This window comes from Gymnoscopelus braueri, assembly GCF_963280865.1.
Source record: "Gymnoscopelus braueri genome assembly, chromosome: 22".
NCBI lineage: Eukaryota > Metazoa > Chordata > Actinopteri > Myctophiformes > Myctophidae > Gymnoscopelus > Gymnoscopelus braueri.
In genome coordinates, this window is record NC_137624.1 from 24,308,331 (window position 1) to 24,328,177 (window position 19,847).

General features: G+C 40.6%; 2 protein-coding genes across 2 annotated transcripts; both read left to right on the forward strand.

Moving 5' to 3' along the window:
• Window positions 1-1,814: 1,814 nt before the first annotated feature.
• Window positions 1,815-4,141, forward strand: LOC308078907 (eukaryotic translation initiation factor 4 gamma 1-like; the record flags this gene model as incomplete). The annotated part of the gene is made up of 2 exons (XM_080420248.1): window positions 1,815-3,983; window positions 4,136-4,141. 2 exons carry the CDS (start codon window positions 1,815-1,817, stop codon window positions 4,139-4,141), a joined length of 2,175 nt encoding a protein of 724 aa, XP_080276374.1.
• A 1,680-nt stretch (window positions 4,142-5,821) lies between these two features.
• Window positions 5,822-18,549, forward strand: fbxw5 (F-box and WD repeat domain containing 5). Its single transcript, XM_080418755.1, has 10 exons — window positions 5,822-5,929; window positions 8,031-8,226; window positions 9,267-9,424; window positions 9,574-9,757; window positions 10,274-10,422; window positions 11,536-11,865; window positions 12,099-12,282; window positions 12,889-13,036; window positions 14,473-14,685; window positions 14,964-18,549. Exons 2-10 carry the CDS (start codon window positions 8,040-8,042, stop codon window positions 15,244-15,246), a joined length of 1,836 nt encoding a protein of 611 aa, XP_080274881.1. The 5' UTR covers window positions 5,822-5,929; window positions 8,031-8,039; the 3' UTR covers window positions 15,247-18,549.
• The last annotated feature ends 1,298 nt before the right edge of the window (window positions 18,550-19,847 follow it).

The following is a 19,847-nucleotide window of genomic DNA, read 5'->3' on the forward strand; positions in this document are numbered from 1 at the left end:
CCAGTGACAATGACTTAGTAGAACCCTATAGCTGTTCCCTGCTGATCTATGAAACATCTGTTGAACCTAGTCAACCTGTTAAGTGGAGGACAGAAGGAAGGGGACAGTGGCTGGCACAGGACTGACAACGATTGGCTGTCATGGTCAAAACACAAGCATGTCAGGTACTAATGGCACATTTCAGCCAGCAGAGGTAGCTATGTCACTGGCACTGCTTAAATTCCTGTGGGAAATTCCTCTTAGTCTGAGTTATTATTAATATTAATATTATTAAGCCTTTAGGTAGTAACAAACAAACATCTAAGAATCGGAATCACGCGTATGGCATATTAAATTTTAAGTTAGATTCATGATGACCGCACTGCAGAAATATCTGTAGACAAATCGTTGCTGTGGCATAGTTACATGTCCCCTGTTGACAAACAGCGTCTGGTCTCTGCGATAGGTGCCAAATGCACAACAACCCAGGCCAAACTGACGAAGTTTGTTTACATGCATAATGCCAAATTATTCTACAGTTTTCTAAATAAAACAGTCCGTTTATCTGGGTTTTTTTGTTTTTGTTTTTAAACCAGCTCATCACAACCCAATAATTCAGTTGGGTCATCAGAAAACACAAATATATTAATTTAACCAGTGGTGTAATGTAACTAAGTACATGTAATCAAGTACTGTACTTAAGTACAATGTTGAGGTATTTTTTACTTTTAGTGGAGTATTTCCAATTTAAAAGTACATCTTCTGTTACTTTTGGTATTTTAAGTACATTTTGATGCCAATACGTTTGTACTTTTACTCAAGTAAATATGAATAACAGACTTCATAACAGACTTTTTCTTGTAACGAAGTATTTCTAGATTGCAGTATTGATACTTTTACTTAAGTAGAAAAATTAGAGTACTTCTTCAACCACTGAATCTAACTGAGCGAGTTTAAAACTCTTATTTGATTTCATGTTACAGTAACGTTGCGGCGTTCAGTTGAATTCAAGTAGATTTAATAGGATTCTACTACAGACATCGTAACGTCCATCGGAACACAACACATGCAGTAAAATATGTTATTATTTGTATTTAAATAGAACACATGCAGTAAAATATGTTGTTATTTGTATTTAAATGACCACACCTGATCAATGTTGCCATATTTTATGAGAGAAATAAGCAATCAGGACTAGGACAACAAGCCCAAAAGAAGCAACTTTACATGATCTCTTTAAACTGTCGGCGTTTGAAAATAGCAGATCTACAAAATCACAAGATGCGATGCGTTGTGAGCTTGTGGATCTGCTATTTTTTTTAAATAAACTCTTGCAATAAAATGTGGAACATTTGGATTTTTTAAAAACATTCTAACAGAACAAAATGCTCGATCCCCTGTGGCACAAAACATTTTCATGAAAATATTTGAGAACCACTGGTTGCAATAAAAAACAAATTGGAAGCAAACCTAAATAAGCAAGTACACGTTAGAAACAAGCCCAAAAACCGCAACCCACAACTACCAATATTTACAAGCAACTTTACAGAAAAAGAAGCCCATAGTCGCTTATAATAAGCCGACATGGCAACGCTGTACCTGACGTTAACTCTGACGTTGCTTCAGCTCGGTGGGCGTGTCACGAATTGACTTGCTGAAGTCGCGCTGATTGGACGCGCTTGTGTACAACAGCACGCGCGACCACTCGTTGGACGCGCGGTGTTTATTTTCAAAATGAAACAGCCAATGTGGGACAAGGAAGTTGTTGGCGCTGTTCTGGATGAACGTCGCGTATAAAAGGCAGACCGCAGCGACGGAGAGCTCATTCCTGCTTGATGGTGATGGTGATGATGGACATTATCATGGAGAAGATCAACTATGATAGAGGATTCCTTCTACAGTTACAGTTCATCAATGTCAGCATGATCAAACCCGAGGGCCTACCAGTCATCACTGATGTAATCCTGGACAGAGTCAGCAGCAGGAAGCCCCTGGGAAAGCCAAACACCAGCCGGCATCTACCAGGAGGCATGGACCGTGGCTCTGATTTCAGGCCTTCCGCTGGAGAGACAGGCTTCAGAGACAGGCCTCGCCGCCACTTCTCCCTGTCCGTCGATGTGCAGCTTAACAAGGCCAAGGAGGCCTGGAAGCCTTCCGGCAAGAAGCAGCAGAGGCGTGAGGAGGTCGACGACACAGAGGAGGCCAAGACCCAGGATCTGTTCAACCGAGTGCGTGGCATCCTGAACAAGTTAACCCTCCAGAAGTTCCAACAGCTGACGAAGCAGGTGAGGGAGCTCACCATCGACACGGAGGGCCGGCTTAAGGGAGTCATGGACATCATTTTTGAAAAGGCCATCTCAGAGCCCAGCTTCTCTGTGGTCTATGCCAAAATGTGCCAGTGCCTTATGGAGCTCAAGGTCCCCAGCGCAGATAAGCCAGGAGTCTGCGTGAATTTCCGCAGGCTGTTGCTCAACCGCTGCAAGACCGAGTTTGACAAGAAGCAGAAAGAGCTGGATGCTGCCCAGGGGGAGGAGAAGCAGCTTTGCAAAGAGGAACTGGACCATTACAAAAACAAGGCCAGGAGGTGCTCCCTGGGCAACATTAAGTTCATTGGGGAGTTATTTAAGCTCAAGATGATGACGGCGGCGACCATGGACAAGTGCATCATCAATAAGCTTCTCATAACACATGACGAGGAGTCCCTGGAGTGCCTGTGTACACTTATTTCCACCATCGGAAAGGACATGGACTTTGAGATGGCCAAGCCTTGCATGGGCCAGATGGAGAAGATCGTCAAGGAGAGGAAGACCTCCCCCAGGATCCGCTTCATGCTGCAGGATGTGTTGGACCTCCAACAGAATAAGTGGGTGCCCAGGCGAGGAGACCAGGGTCCCAAGACCATCGAGCAGATCCACAAAGATGCTGAGATGGAGGTGCAAATGGAGCAGTTGAAGGTCCAGCAGACCCTCATCTCCGAGGAGTCAATCAGAGGCTCAGGCGACAGATTGGGTGGAGGCCGCCCCGGCGGATGGGGCTCATACACCCCACGACAGGGAAGGGTGGCCAAGGGCTGGAACAGCTACTCCAGCTCCACCAACAACCAACCCATCGATACTTCACGTCTCAGCAAAATGACCAAGACTCGTGTTCTTGACATTAACAACCAGCTGCTGGCCCCAGGAAACAAAGGCTATAAAGGCAGCAGTGTTGGAATCAGTGTCAAGCCTGCCGACTCTGGCTCAGAGCTGGGCATCCGTCCAGCCACCAGCACCCTGAACAGACTCTCTGATCTGCAGCAACCCTCTTCAGGCTCCTCTCTTCACTCAGACAGACTATTGGCTCAGGACAGCCCTGGCAGAGTGCATGCCAGGAGCACAACAGAGAAAATGAAGCAGGAGGCTGCGACTAACACCCCACCTCCCCAGACCCCCACCATTACCAAGTCCGCCTGGACCGAAGAGGAAGTGGAGAAGAAATCCACAGCCATCATCGAAGAGTACCTCCACATCAACGACATGAAGGAGGCACTGCAGTGTGTACAGGAGCTGAACAGCGGTCAGCTGCTCTTTGTGTTTGTGCAGAATGGCCTGGAGTCCACGCTAGATCGCAGCGCCATCGCCAGAGACCACATGGGGCAGCTGCTGCATCAGCTCGTCAAGGCTGGCATAATGCCCATACAGCAGTACTACAAAGGGCTTCAAGTGATCCTAGATGTGGCGGAGGACATGTCTACAGACATCCCACACTTCTGGCTGTACCTGGCTGAGCTGATCGCTCCCATGGTCGGCGAGGGAGGTATCCCCATGGGACAGCTCTTCAAGGAGATCTCCAAGACTCTCATTCCTCTGGGTATGGCTGGAAACCTGTTGCTCCACATCCTCATCCTACTCTGCAAAGCAATGAGCCAGGCAAAGTTGGGAGACATGTGGAGGGAGGCGGGCCTTAGCTGGAAAGACTTTCTGCCCGAGGACACAAACGTCAACACGTTTTTTTCAGACAATGATGTACATAACTTACTTGTAAATATCAATTAAATATCTCAATCATTCTTATGAAATATAGTATTGTACCGTTCATAACTTACTTGTAAATATCAATTTAATGCATAATAAATTGTCTAAAATGTTTAAATGTGTCTGTAATATGTATCTTCAAGGTTTAAGGTTTCTTTATTGTTAAGTGTTGTGTACAGTTTCAAAAGCAGAAATAATTTTGTTAGACATAGTAGCAGCTTTAATAGTAATAATAGTTAACATACAGTATTATAAACACAGCACAACAATAGAATATTCAGTAAATAGAATAGTTTGACCATTGTACTTTAAATGTGTTTAAGGTGATTTTTTATAAGAAATCTTGGGGTGATTTCTTGGTATGATCTCTGTTTCAACATGTTTAAAGGGAAGTAAGATAGGCAAGGAAGGCAAGGTATTGTGCAACAGTGGTGTAAAGTAAGGACATTTACTTACTGAAGTACAATAGAGGTTATTTTTTGTACTTTTACTTCTACTCCACTACATCTCAGAGGCAAATATTACTTTTACTGCACTACAATTATTTGAACACTTTAGTTACTAGTTACTTTGTAGATTTGGATTATTATTAAAAAACATACATTAACCCTATATACATTTTGGCCATTTGAAAATAGCCGATCTACAAGCTCACAATGCATCGCAATGCTACACATTGTGAACTTGTAGATCTGCTATTTTCAAAAGATTTTTTATACATTTGAAAACTTGAAATGGGACATTCTGCATAATGAGTACTTTTACTTTTGGTACTTAAAGTATATTTTGATGCCGATACTTTTGTACTTTTACTCAAGTACATTTACGAATAGGGGATCTTCTACTTGTATGAGAGTACTTCTATATTGCAGTATTGATACTTTTACTTAAGTAAAAAACATGAGTACATTTTCCATCACTGCACACACTATCATAGAAATGCATGCATGAGATCACTCAGACACTGAAATCATGCCATATGAATGAATAGTAAGCCTCTCTGAGTCTCTCTCTCACACACACACACACACACACACACACACACACACACACACACACACACACAGTGTAGAAAATACAAGCCACAGGGAACACAGACTACTGTACCTCACATAATCACATTTCATGGAGTTCAGGAAGAATTCTCCTTTTTAATTACACTGTGTGTGGTGGACCATCATAAAACCCACAATCAAGCATGGAAATCACTGGAATAAATGTAATTCTCATAGCATAAAATCGCATCCAGTAGTATAAAGTAACAAGTACATGATTTACTCAAGTGAAGTAGGCTACTGTTCTTAAGTATAAATTTGAGGTATTCTTTTTTTTTTTTTTTTACTTTACTGGAGTATTCAGTACTTTTACATATCCATACACCGCAGAGGCAAATATTGTAGCCTACTTTTACTCCACTACAATTATTAACTTAATATTATTAAATTAAAACTTCAGTTACTAGTTGATTTTGAACATACATTACATACAACATCAGCCCTATTTAAACTTTGGCTTTTAAAAAGATTTACACCTTGTGAAACGGGACATTCTGCATAAAGAGAACTTTTACTTTAAGTTTACTTTTACTTTGATGCCAACACTTTTGTGCTTTTAAGTTTGACTCAATAACATTTTGAACTCACTTTTACTTGTAACAGAGTATTTACACGTTGCAGTATTGACACTTTTACTTAACAATGTAGTACTTTTTCCACCACTGATAAATAATTGCCATTTAAGTAAATAGCAAACGTTTTATTTTGGGGCGAAGAAAATTATTGCGATTGATACTGCCTTGAGCGACGACTCTGGCATCTGTTGTTGTTCAAGGGTCTGACTCACCGGTTTGGGGATAGATAGAATCTGTCCCTGTTTTAGTTAGCATTCTGCTAGCCTGTTAGCCCCCTGCCATTCTGTTCAACGCGTTGGACGAGCAGGTATGTATTAGCCATCTGTGTCTGACTCTTTTCACACAGTTTAGTTGATTGACTAAAAGCTATATGAAGCGTTACACTAAACGTGTCGACATAAAGAATCTGCAAAATGTCCAATTCTGTTAGATGAATGTTGGGTAGCTAGCTAACTAGCAGGTTAGCCAGCTTTGCTAGCCACCAAATCCGCGTCTGCTTGGCTAATTTGAACAGATGTTTTGTTAAATACCAAGGATTCAACTCGACAAGTCGACACAATCGAAGTGAAAATGTATATCATAGCTATGAAGTAAAAATGTCATCTTGTGTATTATGATGATATAATTTTAGGTCCGTATTAAACGGTGAAACCTAACTTATAGTTGCTAAGCTTATGAAGGTTCTTAATATTTTCCTAGTTCAATACACTATTGAGCATTTAGGGGGAAAAGGGGGGGTTTAAAATCCTGTCTGCATTGCAAAGGTTTTGGCTTATAATAATAGGCAACAATCTGACACTTCCTGTCTGTCTACTCTACATCCATTCCAATTTGTTTGACCTGATGTTTTGTTTACGTCCACACTCAGTGGTGGAAAGTAACTGTACATTTACTCAAGTACTGCACATAAGTACAATTGTGAGGTACTTTTACTTTGCTTGAGAGTGTCCACAATACTTGTACTTCTGCTCCACTACATCTCAGAAGCAAATATTGTACTTTTTACTCCACTATTATTATTATTTGAACACGTTATACTAGTTAGTATACTAGTTTGTACATTTTGATTATTATTACAGAACATACAGTAACCACTTCCGCCCAGTATATACTTCGGCTATTTGAAAATAGCAGATCTACTGTGAGCTTGTAGATCAGCTATTTTCAAAAGCCTTTTTAACATTTGGGGGGGGGGGGAATGGGAGAACATTTCTGCATAATGAGTACTTTTTACTTTTGGTACTTCAAGTACATTTTTATGCCAATACTTTTGTACTTTTACTCAAGTAAATTCAGAATACCAAACTTTTACTTGTACTGAGTATGTTTACATTGTGGTATTAATACTTTAACACCACTGCGTCCACTCCCACCAGACTTGTAAAGTTCTTTCAGCTTATTGTCTAACTAGGACCCATACTTTTGTAATAATTAATTGCAAGTGCTAGCGTTGTCGTCTTTGCTGTACCTAGTTGCTTTGTTCAGTTCAGTTAATACAAAAATAAACTACCCTTGAAATCAATTTGACATCAATGTATCTAGAATACTGAATTGAATGCTTGTTCTTTGTGACATTTGAATTTGCCTTTGATTAGATCCAAATGCTTGGCATTTATGTATATTTTCATTATGTTTCATTTAAGCTGTTGAGCCAAGTTACTTTAGACTGCAGGACCGCACAACCACCATAACAGCAATGAAAGGCTGAAAGGTGATATGGTGATCCCCTGTAACTCAAGTTAGAAACTCCCAGTTGCCAGGCTGAAATTAGAATAATTCCGAATGGGAGGGGTTTGGTTATTTGTGGTTACAGGGGGCCATAAACATTACATACAGACATAATCCATTAATATTATGCATTACTTATATTACTACTGTATATAATGTATCTTTAGTTGAAATATGTCTACTTCGATTGACATGCCTTAAACCATTAAGACCTGGAACTGTGTCATTTTTAGATTTGAGCTAAAAAGCATTATTTTACACTTTGGCTATTCAAAAATAGCAGATATACAAGCTCATAGCGCGGCACCGAGTGCCGCGCTACGAGCTTGTAGATCTGCTATTTTTGAAAAATCTTGAAAATGTGTGCAAATCTTTGAATATATATATATTTAAAGCGAACATTTTAAACTCAAATCTTTGCTTCTGGGGGTCCCTGGAACAAAATATTTTGATGGGGGTCAAATACATATTATTTTGGGGGTCCTTGACATGCAAAAGATTGAGCACCACTGATATAGAAACATACGTTTTTCAGAATACTGTTGAGATTTAGGAGACATGTAGAATCGGCTTCAGGTCTCAATGGGTTAATATGGCTTTAATCTTATTGCTTTCCTTTCTGACATATCTGTCATACAATGGTGGAAGTTCCATTCAATTGTCTAATCTGTGTTTCCCAGGATGCCAGAATGGATTGTGATTACGCCCTGCCGGACAGCCTGGTGTTGGAGATCTTCCTACATTTGCCCCATGATGCTGTGCTGACTGCTGGTCTGACCTGCAGACAGTGGTTGGCAGTTTCCAGAGATGAGTTCCTGTGGAGGGAGCTGTTCTACAGCTATTACCGCATCCCTCGCTCTGTACCTAGACACCCAGGTAAAGGGCATCGGGCCCGATTCACTAAGCTGGTCGTAAATATCAGTGTAAATAAAGTGACTAAAGGAGGGTGTATTTTCTCTAAGCAAAAATCCCTGATATGTGCGGATCACAGTTGTCCTCATTTTTGCCTGAAGGTCAGAGGCGCGTTCATATGGAAGATCCTTTGCATTGCTCCACGCCCCCATTTAAGACCATGAAGCTGTTTACACTCAAAATATGGGTCATAGTCTTTAAATTTCAGGAATTCATGGTAATTTAAAACAAATAATTGGTAACACTAAACCAGGGGTGGGCAACTTTGTAGATGGTGAGGGCCACAACATTTCCTCAATCACTGTGGGGGGCCGCATTGTTTATCGGAAGGGACCCCCCCCCCCATTGACAAACCGGACCCCGTCCCCCGGTGCGCCGGTTCGGACCAAAATGCCAGGGCTGAATTTTGGTCACAGCCCGCCCCTGTTTATCGGCACTCTCGCCAGTAGTACCCCATTACTCAAAAAGCCCATAATAGTCACATATGTGATAAATAAGGGATATTAACTATTATTATTTGTTATAACTTTGTTTTTATTTTGCATTTAGTAATGCTTCTATCAACTTACTACAGCTGTACTGCTAAACAAAACTTCACATTCCTGAGTATGCCTTTCAGAGTATTGCTGTAACCTTGGCTTAAAAATATACAAAAATGAACACTAGAATTATAGTTAATAAGGCTTCTATTAAAATAAACGAGAGCACGCTCTACTGGTGGACTGTTGTAATTAAAATGGTTCATGGAAAGTTGCATGTTTGGAACAGTTTTCTTTGTGATTTCCCAAAAAAAACGTTAGAATTTTCTTTGGATTTTGGCCTGGGGCCGCATTGAGTGACGGTGCGGGCCGCCAGTTGCCCATCCCTGCACTAAACGTATCGTAAAAACAGCTTTTATTGTTACACTAACTAGCTGCTACAGTATGTCTACAGTAGCCATGTTAAAAAACTGCTGAACTGGTTTACACTCCTAAATTCCTCCTGTCTGATTTTATTTTACGCAGCGGCTGTGTCCTGGTTCAGGGAGTTCCAACGTCTGTTTGACAATATCCCATGTGAGGAGGTTCAGACCCTGACGGAGCACCACGACCAAGTTCTCCACCTGGCCTTTTCCCACAGGGGTCACCGTTTCTCATCCTGCTCCAAAGACTGCACTGTTAAGGTATCTATTCATATTATCCTTTTTTGAGTTGTCAAGTTTCAAATTGTTGTTTTTTGTCTGGCTGTTATATCTATCTCTGTACCACAACAATTATGGTCCTCCTCATTATCATCTTCTTTCAACCCCCCTGTCTCCTTTCTCCGGCCTAGCTATGGGACACAGAGCGGCCAGATGGCACCATCGCACTGGTACACAGCTGCAGCATGCGTCAGTTCAACTGGGGCTACACCCAGTTCTCCCAATTCAACGCCGATGACAGTCTTCTCCTGGTGTCTGGGGTCTACCTGGGCACACACCACTCCTCATCTGGAGAAATCGCCGTCATCAGTATGGGTAGGAACAGCACATAGACACACAAAAGCACATGTACTGTACTACATGCACACATTCACTGATACATCATCACCACATTTATTTTATTATTTCTCTCTTCCCTTCATAATGTGGTGTGAGGTATCCAAAATTTGAGTGAGAAATGTATTTAGAACATTTCAGATACAAAGGCAATTAGAGTACTTTACATAAGGCATAAAAATGCATTCAATAAGAAATAAAGAATAAAAAGAATAAAGTAGAGAAGTACATGTATTAGATTATCTCGCAGGCATTCCTCATTGCCGAGGTAAATAAACATGTGTATATATACTGTCATAAAATACATGTAATAATAAGTGTGAACTGTGAACATAAGCTATAACATTAAGCACTCCTCTTTCATTCATGCAATTGACCATTCACCTAGAACACTGCAGTCATGCTAGCACTTACAAATAGCTAGGAATAGATGTCTTTTTACTAAATAACGAATACGTTAGTTGGTATCTTTTGTGTTTTATTTCTACCCTACAGACAACTACACCCTTTTGTCACGTGTAAGGAACAAGCCCTATGACGTGTTTGGCTGTTGGCTGAATGAGACCCACCTGATCTCTGGGAAGCTGCATTGGATAGGCAACATGACTTCCTGTTCTGTGCTGTGGCTCAATAAAGCTTTCCAGGTCAGAAACAAATTTGGGAAAGCACACTATGTTCAAGCAGCAAGTAATGCTAAATCATTTTATATTCACAATAGATGGTGGCTTTTCACAACTTTAGTCTTTCACGTGACCTGAATCTACACGATCCCACCCACCCTCGTTATCATTTACGTTTCCCCAAATTTGAATGTAAATTCACCCTTTGTATTCACAATTTCATCATATGAACTGTCATTTCATGCAAGGATTTTTTTTTGCTTGATTTAAGAAATGTTTATCTGATCAGAAGAAATATTGATGGGTGTTGAACGTCAAGTTGTCCACCATGTTGGTGAATGTTATTAGCCAGATGTGCAACTGCAACACCAATTTGCCTCACTGAGTATATGAGGTGACTTGGCACCAAAATAACCGACCTAGACTTAGACCTACAAGATCATCATCATTTCGGCATTAAACAGATGTTTGCTACAAATCCCCAGGGTGTAGATTACCATGCACCAGCCACTTCTTGCACACAGAGGTTCTCCCCCAGATCCCAGATCCCCTCCCTGCTGAACATTATGCCCCAACTAACCAGAAGGGGTCACAATAGCAGTGATAATGGGATGATCCCTCCCTGCTTCCCAGTTCTGAACACTGGCAGTTGTTTTTGTTGGAGTGCCCAGCCAAGCTGTAGGCACCACTACAGGGAATTAATTTACCGGGAATTGAACCACGGTGGGCAACTACACTCTCTATCCAGATGCCACCCTGACACATTTAAAGGAGAATCACATCCTCTGCCTGGAATAGCCTACAGATGGAGCTACAGCTGACAGTCCTGGTTTCTTAAAATAATTACATTTAGTGCAGGGAAATAAATGCTATTGGACACTAACTGTTTTTAAACTTGTTTTAACCACACTGTGCTATTGATCTATCTATCTATATCTATATACATATATATTGATATGTATATTTGATGTTGGGTAACTGAGTGATTGTGCAACAGGTCATTGCTATAAAGAGCATTCTAGAAAAAAGTTAGAATACATAATATATATAATATATATTTATATACAAGTGAATGAATGCATTTTTTTCACTCAAAGTTAGATCAAATCTCTGATCTGCTTTTCTTATTTCTACCAGGATATTGAATCAGAGAATGTCAATGTGGTTAAGCGCCTCTTTAAGATCCAGAATGTCAATGCCAGTACCATTCGAACAGTGATGGTGGCACACTGTCGTCGCCATGACAACCCAGACTTACTGCTGGACTATGAGGCTCAATCACAGGCCCGGGCTGAAGCCCAAAGCCACAAGGGGCAGCAACACCAACCCTTGCTCTTTGATTTGGGCAACACAGAATATGAGGAAGAAGAGGATGATGATGATGATGATGATAACCATAAAGAGCCCAAGCTACTGGGTGCCCACCCTCCACAGACCACTATTTCAGGGCTGGATCAGGTCAAACAGGTGATATATAATGGGACTGTTCAGTCATTGATTAAAGACAAGCTTTAAGGGGCCTTCAGTGAATATGTAAAATCGATGCAAGTGATTCACTATAACTAAAAACGTATGTACACATTGAAATCGAATACATAAAATGTATTGCAGAAAATGCATTAGTTGATCTCTCTTGGCCACTGTATCTTCCTGACCCTGCCACTAATGTATTCTTTGTATTCCCTTTCTTCTGTTTTTAGGGTTGTCAGAATGTAGGGACCACGGAACGGGTGATTGAGACCACGGTGGCCCGGATGATGGGAAGAGCCCACACAAAGGCCCCTGATCCCACTCATATGAGCCCTTCTTCCCCTGGGGAGGACGAGGACAAGACCTACCTTCTCTTCACCACTGGCAGCCTTACCTACTCCCCTCACCAGATAGGTATGGGAGGCTTCACATGTGTAAATGAGCAATGATATGTGGTTGATGATGCAAATGGCATCCTCAATTGCTGCTTATTTCTGTTATTTTTGCAGTATATATTATTCAGTATTCAGTGAAAAGAGAGAGGGTAGAGTGAGAGCAAAGGGAAAGAGATAGAAAACAGGTTAAGGGCTGTTCACACTGAGCACTCTAACGATAACTATAACTATGTCGTTCACCACTGTATCGCTAGGCTGCCTCATTCACTAGAATGGGGAATCTCGCTTCCAGCTGAAACAGTGCGACTTGTAGTAGTTTATATTGGCATATGGTTATATATAACATTTCACAAGACATAGTACTTGTAGATAATAGAAATCAATTAGGTGAACATTCTCTAACGAGTCTTAATTTTATATTCAAGTCACACTGTTTCAGCTGGAAGTGAGATTCCCCTTTAAACCAATTTTAATGTAAGATTAGCATCGTATGTAACAGTGGTGTGTTATAGGTTTTTTCGGAGGGTGTACTATAATTATTCCCTCACACACGCACGGCACATGCACGCGTAGTTGCCGAATGAAATAACCGCTCTATTAAGTATTTCTTATTTGTCTCCTCTAGGTATTAAGCGGATCATGCCTGAACAGATGACCACTTGTGGACCTGTGCTAGGCGAGGAGCGGAGCTCAGATGAGTTCTTTGATTCACTGGACCATGTGATTGACATCCATGGCCATATCATTGGTATGGGCCTTTCTCCAGATCACAGGTAAGAAGATGAAGAGGTTGATTAATGGTATTTACAAAGCAGTGTTCAAAGATTATTCTTATTATTGTCTCCGCCGTAGGTGGAGAGTATGTTTTCGCTTCGTCCCGCCGTGTGTGAGCAAACATTGTTAGCCAAGCTAACATTGGTCAAGCTCCACGTGACACGTGTCAATATGTTGACACCAATGCCTTTGATTGGCTAGAGGGACGCATGACGAAATAAAATCCTATAAATAGGTGTGTCACTTCAAAAAGCCGTTTACGTTTTTGAAGTGAGGTAAGACAGGATCAATCAGTCTTGATTGGAACAGTACCTTCCAGTCCAAATCACCCGTCCGTGCGTGTGTGTGTCCCTCTGAGAACACCTAACATTGGTCAAGCAAAGGCGCAGAAGGCCAAAGCTAAGAAAGCATACTCATCTACAACAGTAACACAGAAGAGGACTATAGAGTTGAATTGATCCCACAACAAGGCCGAAGTCTTAATACTATAACAATTGGCCACCTTGATCAAATACATTATGTAGCACTAGAGAAAACGGACATAGATCAAGCACACCAATCAACTGCTGAAACTGTTCAAGACAATGAAGATGAAGAAGACAGACAAGTATTTGAACAAACCAGTCAATTACGACGACTCCCATATGACACATTGCTTCAAGAAGAACATTCTTTAGATGCAAACACTGTGAGGTAAGACACTGTGAGGTAAGACAGGATCAATCAGTCTTGATTGGAACAGTACCTTCCAGTCCAAATTACGTAAAAATTAGAACATTCCTAGAGAACTATGGTTAAAGATAGGGTAGGTGATTTCATTTGATTAAAATAGCACGGGTCTGCTGGCGGAGACTTGTGCTCCGAGGAGCACATTTTCTAGTTATTATTTTGTTTTCTTTAAAAAAAAAATCTTGATAAAGGCTGAGCAAATGAATACGCAGGCAGCCTATCTCTGCAATACCTACTTCTAGCCCTTGGAAAAAATGAAATCAGGCACGTAGTCAATCAATTTACTGGTCCCCAGGGGAGGAGAAATTACATTTCTGCATTTGCCCAGCAGATGAACACACATGGGGGAGCCTTTAGGTGTTAAGTGTCTTGCTCAGGGCAAGGGTCGAACTGGCGATCTTCGGACTCCCAGACAGCCTCTCTACCCCAGGGGCGTAGCACCAAATTCTGGGCCCTGGGGACAAAGATTCACTGTGGGCCCCCATAAGATTTGTTTTCTTTAAAAAAGACCCAAAAAATACTTTTTTTTTTTTTTTTTTTTTTGGGGGGGGGGGGGGCCTAGTAACTCAGTCCCACTTACACCCCCCCTGTGACGCCCCTGCTCTACCCACTCAAGTTAATGCTGCCCTTTTGTAGCCCTATTTCTGTCATAATAGTATTACTACTTGTTCTAACCCTGTCCTCTTTCATTGCCTATCATGGCCAGGTATCTTTATGTGAACAGCCGAGCGTGGCCAGCAGGGTGTGTGATTTCTGACCCCATGTCCCCACCTCCCATCGCTGAGGAGATTGACCTACATGTCATTGACTTGAAGAGCCTCAGGGAGGAGAGGAGGAGCTTGCGTGCCCATCGAGCCTTCACTCCCAATGATGAGTGCTTCTTCATCTTCTTGGATGTCAGCAGAGACTTTGTTGCCAGGTTTGTCACGAACTACAGTATCATGTTGAGCGCACACATCTCATAGCACCAGATTGTATGATACATTTGATATTCATATGAAACCATTATTCTTTGTTCAGGTTTCATGGAATGTTTTCTAGTCATAGTGGCTGAGACATATTTTGTTCTTGCAAAAGTGGCTGTAGTATAGTACTGAATTAAGATGGAAGAGCAAGCAAACATGTACTGGTCTGGTGTAAAACTTTTAAGTTATTCCAAAATGTTTGTGTTGAATATATACATCTTTCCGTCCCTAGTGGTGCAGAGGACAAGCATGGATACATATGGGACCGCCACTACAATATCTGCCTGGCACGTCTGGCCCATGATGATGTGGTCAATTCTGTGGCCTTCAGCCCCGCTGACCAGGAGCTGTTACTCTCCGCTAGTGATGACTCTACCATAAAGGTGTGGCGCTCGCCACGCATGGTTCGCCTGGCACAGACCCCTGTACATCCACGGCCTCGCAACCTCCTTTCTTCCTGGTTGTTCCGCAGCAAGAACGCCACCTGTACCAACGGTGTCAATGGAAAACCATGAGTCAGGTTCGAAAGCAGATATGGAGGGAGGGAAAGAGGAGAGCAATGTGTTATCTTGTTCCTCAATGACGTGAATATACATACACTCCAGGTATACACAGTGTGGGGTACAGTACATGGGTTGACCTTGAACTCGCATTGCAATGACAACGGTACTTACTGTCTTCAGCCTCCATGTCATTGGATTGTGATGTGATTCGAGGGTTGGACACAATGGGAGCTCACCGTACTCTTGCTGTTGGCAGAGGTGACATGACATGTTCTCCCCTCAAAGTCAAAATGGCAAAAGAGAAACAACCCAATTAAATGTATGTGTCAGACATTCTTAGAACCTTTTGTCTGTATATACAGTATTCTGTAAAGTTGGGCCTACACAAGTCCCTAACAAGGAAAGTTGTCCCTAAGTTCAAGGATATGCAGGATTCCCTAGAAATTATTACCCATAATGCAAAGGCTTTTTGGACAGTCTCCCTAGAAGACCTTACCCATAATGTAGATGTATGGAGAGATGGCACTTTATGCCAGTGGTGGTCACATCCTGCCCTATAAAGACAAAGCACAGTACAAATAAATAAATCATCAAACATTTCCCCCACAATGCTGGAAGGTTGAGTAGAAGGTTGTACATCTTATTTTCTTTAAACATAATCACAAAGATTGAAAAACTAAAGCAATATTTTTGACTGCAGTCACTGTAGTGTGCCTCAGTTTTCTTGACATTCCATTGTTTAGGTTCCCAGGAGGTAGTAGGTCTCTACCTTTTGTGTGATTGACCAATTATTTGTATTTTAACAGAACTGATTGTAAATTAAGGGATTTGTTGCCATATTAATATTTAAAACAAACATATGAAAGATGCAAATAATGACCTGCCTATTAGTTAAACTAGCTGTTTTGTTATCTGTGAGCCAATTCTATAGCCTACATTTTAAATCGATTAATAGATTAATTGTATATAAGTAGATACAATTGTGTACAAATGTACACATCGGCCCATTATTTGTTGTCCTTCCTCTTTGGGCATGTTGTTGCAAAGCTCAGCATTAACGGCATTAAATCGGCAGTTCTCTGAAAGTGTCTGCTAGGATTGTTTGGCTCAAGAAAATCTTTTCAATCTCACGTGTAAAATGGGATTAGTGACTAACAAAGACATTACTCGAGTTTAACTCATCACAGACAATGCGGTATTGGCCCTATATGCAAATGTCTCATTAACCCATTAAAACCGGGAAAGCATCCGTGGCATTTTAGATTTTAGCGTTGGCTATTAAAAAATAGCAGATATACAAGCTCACAGCGTGCCACTTCGTGCCGCGCTGTGAGCTTGTCTGCTTTTTTTGCATTGTTTTTGAAAAATCTTAAATGTTTGGAAAACTTTGAATAAAGGGTTAGGGTTAGCCTGGCCTTAGCCCTATCATTTTGGGGGTCCTTCGCATGAGAAAGTTTGAGAACTACTGATTTAGAAGGCATTTGTAGAATCGGCCTCAGGTTTTAATGGGTTAAAGATAATTGATTCCAAGTAGCCACATCTTTGGTTCTCCAAAACAATATACTTTGCCATTAACTGTAAGCACAAATATCTCATTTATATTCCACTGATTACACATTACACACAACGATGAGTTACATAACGTATCACTCAATATTTCAACGAAAACTGTCATACCTGTTGAATATAGTGTGGGGTCTAAGAACCGCGTTTGAAGATGGCATGGTATTATTTTATTAAAATCACCAAGACCCGTTAATATAACAATACAAATATAATTCAAGCATTCAGTTTAAATCAAGTAGACTTAATTCTTTTTTTAGCACCATTCAAAGAACACCTTGTAAACCATATTAAAGATATATAGTGAGCAAAATGAACTAGAAAGGTGTGAGCGCAATTCTTTCTATTTCGCTCCATCTTCCTGGGGCATTTGATGACAATGTATTGGGGTTGTGTGTGCTTGTATTAAAAGGCACAGGGTTACAGTGGCGTTCCCAGGATTTACATTTAGGGCAGGCGAGATTTTTCGCTTCATACTCCTGTAAAAATCCAAAGTAATGTAAATATTGAATCCCACTTGAGAGAGACGGAGACGGCATGATCAAGTTGCTCGTACCTTCTCGTCTCGTTTCCACCAAAGCGTTTAAAACATATAGTTCCACTTAGTATCAGCTCTGGGGTCATGCATGTCTTTCACAGCCCTCTCGATTTGTTGAGGCTGGTCCTCCACATCATGTTGGAGTCGGAGATTATGCAGCTTGTATACAAGGAACCTCAGGTAGTTAGTTGGCAATCTGGATGTGATATTGTTTTTTGTTTAAGGATGCCAGGGGAAGACATCAGAACACTGATGCTTTTTGTCTGATGCTTTTTGTCCTCTCAATTATCTCTCAGGGTGCTACACTTCTTAACTTTGCCGCTCACAAAATAGCTTATTTTTTAATTTGGTCCTGTCCATGACTTGATCCAGTCAAGTTAACGGTGGAACTTTTACCAAGCAGTTTATAAGCCCGGATTTAACTTTGGTTGCAGTCTGTTGAATGTTGAGGGGTCAACAAAAATCTGAATAACAGATACAGGAGGAATATAACAACACAACTCCCTAAAGATCACACACCATGGCAACGGTTCATCATAAATGTATAATATTCCACGTTAACATTTGGAAAACGAGTGTTCACTACCCTTTTTCATTGTCATGAAACTAAACTGACAAAAAATCTGACTTGAATGAATAGACACTTAACTATGCATGTAGCATATCAAGAAAGTTATACAATGCCATTTAATCAATCATATTGTTACGGGGATAAGCAAAATTTTGCCACTTGACCATACCCAACCACAGCTCCTAAGCGGTTCTGACATGCGCCACTTCTTCACGCTCGTGCAACCGGTGCGTGCAGGCCCACCTGGTGGACAGATAACGGTATGCACCAGCCTGGGATGGTCTGTCCAAGGTCCCACTAGCTTCATCCAGTCTTATGTCTGAACCATGACGGTGAACGTCAAAATAGGAACCGAAATAACATCAATAAATTATTCAGGAAAATATTGGCAGAGATACGGTTAGGAGTTAATATTATTTCATCAGTAACGGAACAAAACCTGCACTGAACCATTCATTAACAATGAATGACATCAGAGTCAATAAAGCGTTCATAAAGGGCTTTCCTACAGAGTAGAAAGTAATTTCTGCAATTTTGTGTTACAGTAGGTAAAAATATGTATACAGTATAAATGGCAGAAAGCTTTACTTATATTTTAAAGCCATCAGATCCCACACATTAAATTATGTAATGTAAAAAAAAAGCCCTAAAATAAGATACGGTAACCATTTCAGAGTATCCAATTATACAGAAACGAAACTAGTAACTACACAAACAGATTTTGGTTTATTTCAACAAAACTTGTAGACATAGACCCCTGAAGTCTTTGGTGGGCAGGACATCTAAGTGATTATTCTGTTTCACTACATGTGCAATATTGCTTTGGCTTTATAGGGCAGTACAGTGATTAGCGATGGGAGATTTTCAAAAGCAAAAGGGGTTGAAAAGTGGCACTAATTATCACATTTGTATTTGTGTCATTTTCTTTGTTTTTTAAGTCTTTTCATTTGCTTGTGCATGTTTGCACGTGTTTGTATATATGCTTTCACGTTTCTTTTTTTAAATGTTGGGATAACCTGTGTCGTCAGTTTTATGTGTGGTTAAGGAAATTGAGTGGATAGTAGCCTGTTACAAAAGACAAACCGTATTCATTTCAGGTGACTTACAGTATGGTACAGGATTCAAGGTAAATATGCATAGGCTACCGCTTAGGGCTTGTGAAATCACAAAATCTGCTGGTGTGATAGATGTTTGATATTTGGATCTAAATCGTTTTCACACTGATGATGGATTTCATAATTTCAGCATGGAATTCCCATATATTCCATGTCACCTTAACATACAGTATATGTAACACAACCGGCCTGGCTTCTGTGATCACAATTTACAACTAAAGATAATGTGTACCATTGAGAGTCAAAGTGAAAATACCATGATACTCTGGCGGAATCCTTCCCAAGCAACGTTTATACAGTCCTGGAACCCTGTCTGTATGGAATTTGAGTTTTTCTGTATTAAATGGCAAAAATACTCTGAAAAGAGCATTATTTATACAGAAAATACTGACTACACCTCAAAAGGGACTGAAGATACAATCCTATTATACTGCATCTTGTCTTCATTTGTAATCGACACCTTTAAGTCTACTATTCAGCAGGTCTTATAGCATCATTGTGTGTATTGAAAGGAGTTGTAAAATCATGTTTTTTTTTCTCTACTTGTCAGTGCACTTCATTTTGCCAGGTTTGAGTTAACTGAATTAAAAAAGGAAAAGAAATCTAATTTGCTTTGTTTGGGTTCTTTTAATTAAGTATTGTAGAAATTCAGGTTAAATTATACAAGAGACACGACACTACCCTATAACGCTCCTTAACAACATAACGTTGAACACAGATTATTTACGAATAATCTTCCACCCTGAAAGAAGTGTGGTTATGTAGAAATGTTAGCACAATAATGTTGGCACCAACAGGCATTTATATTTAATTTATTTAGCTATAA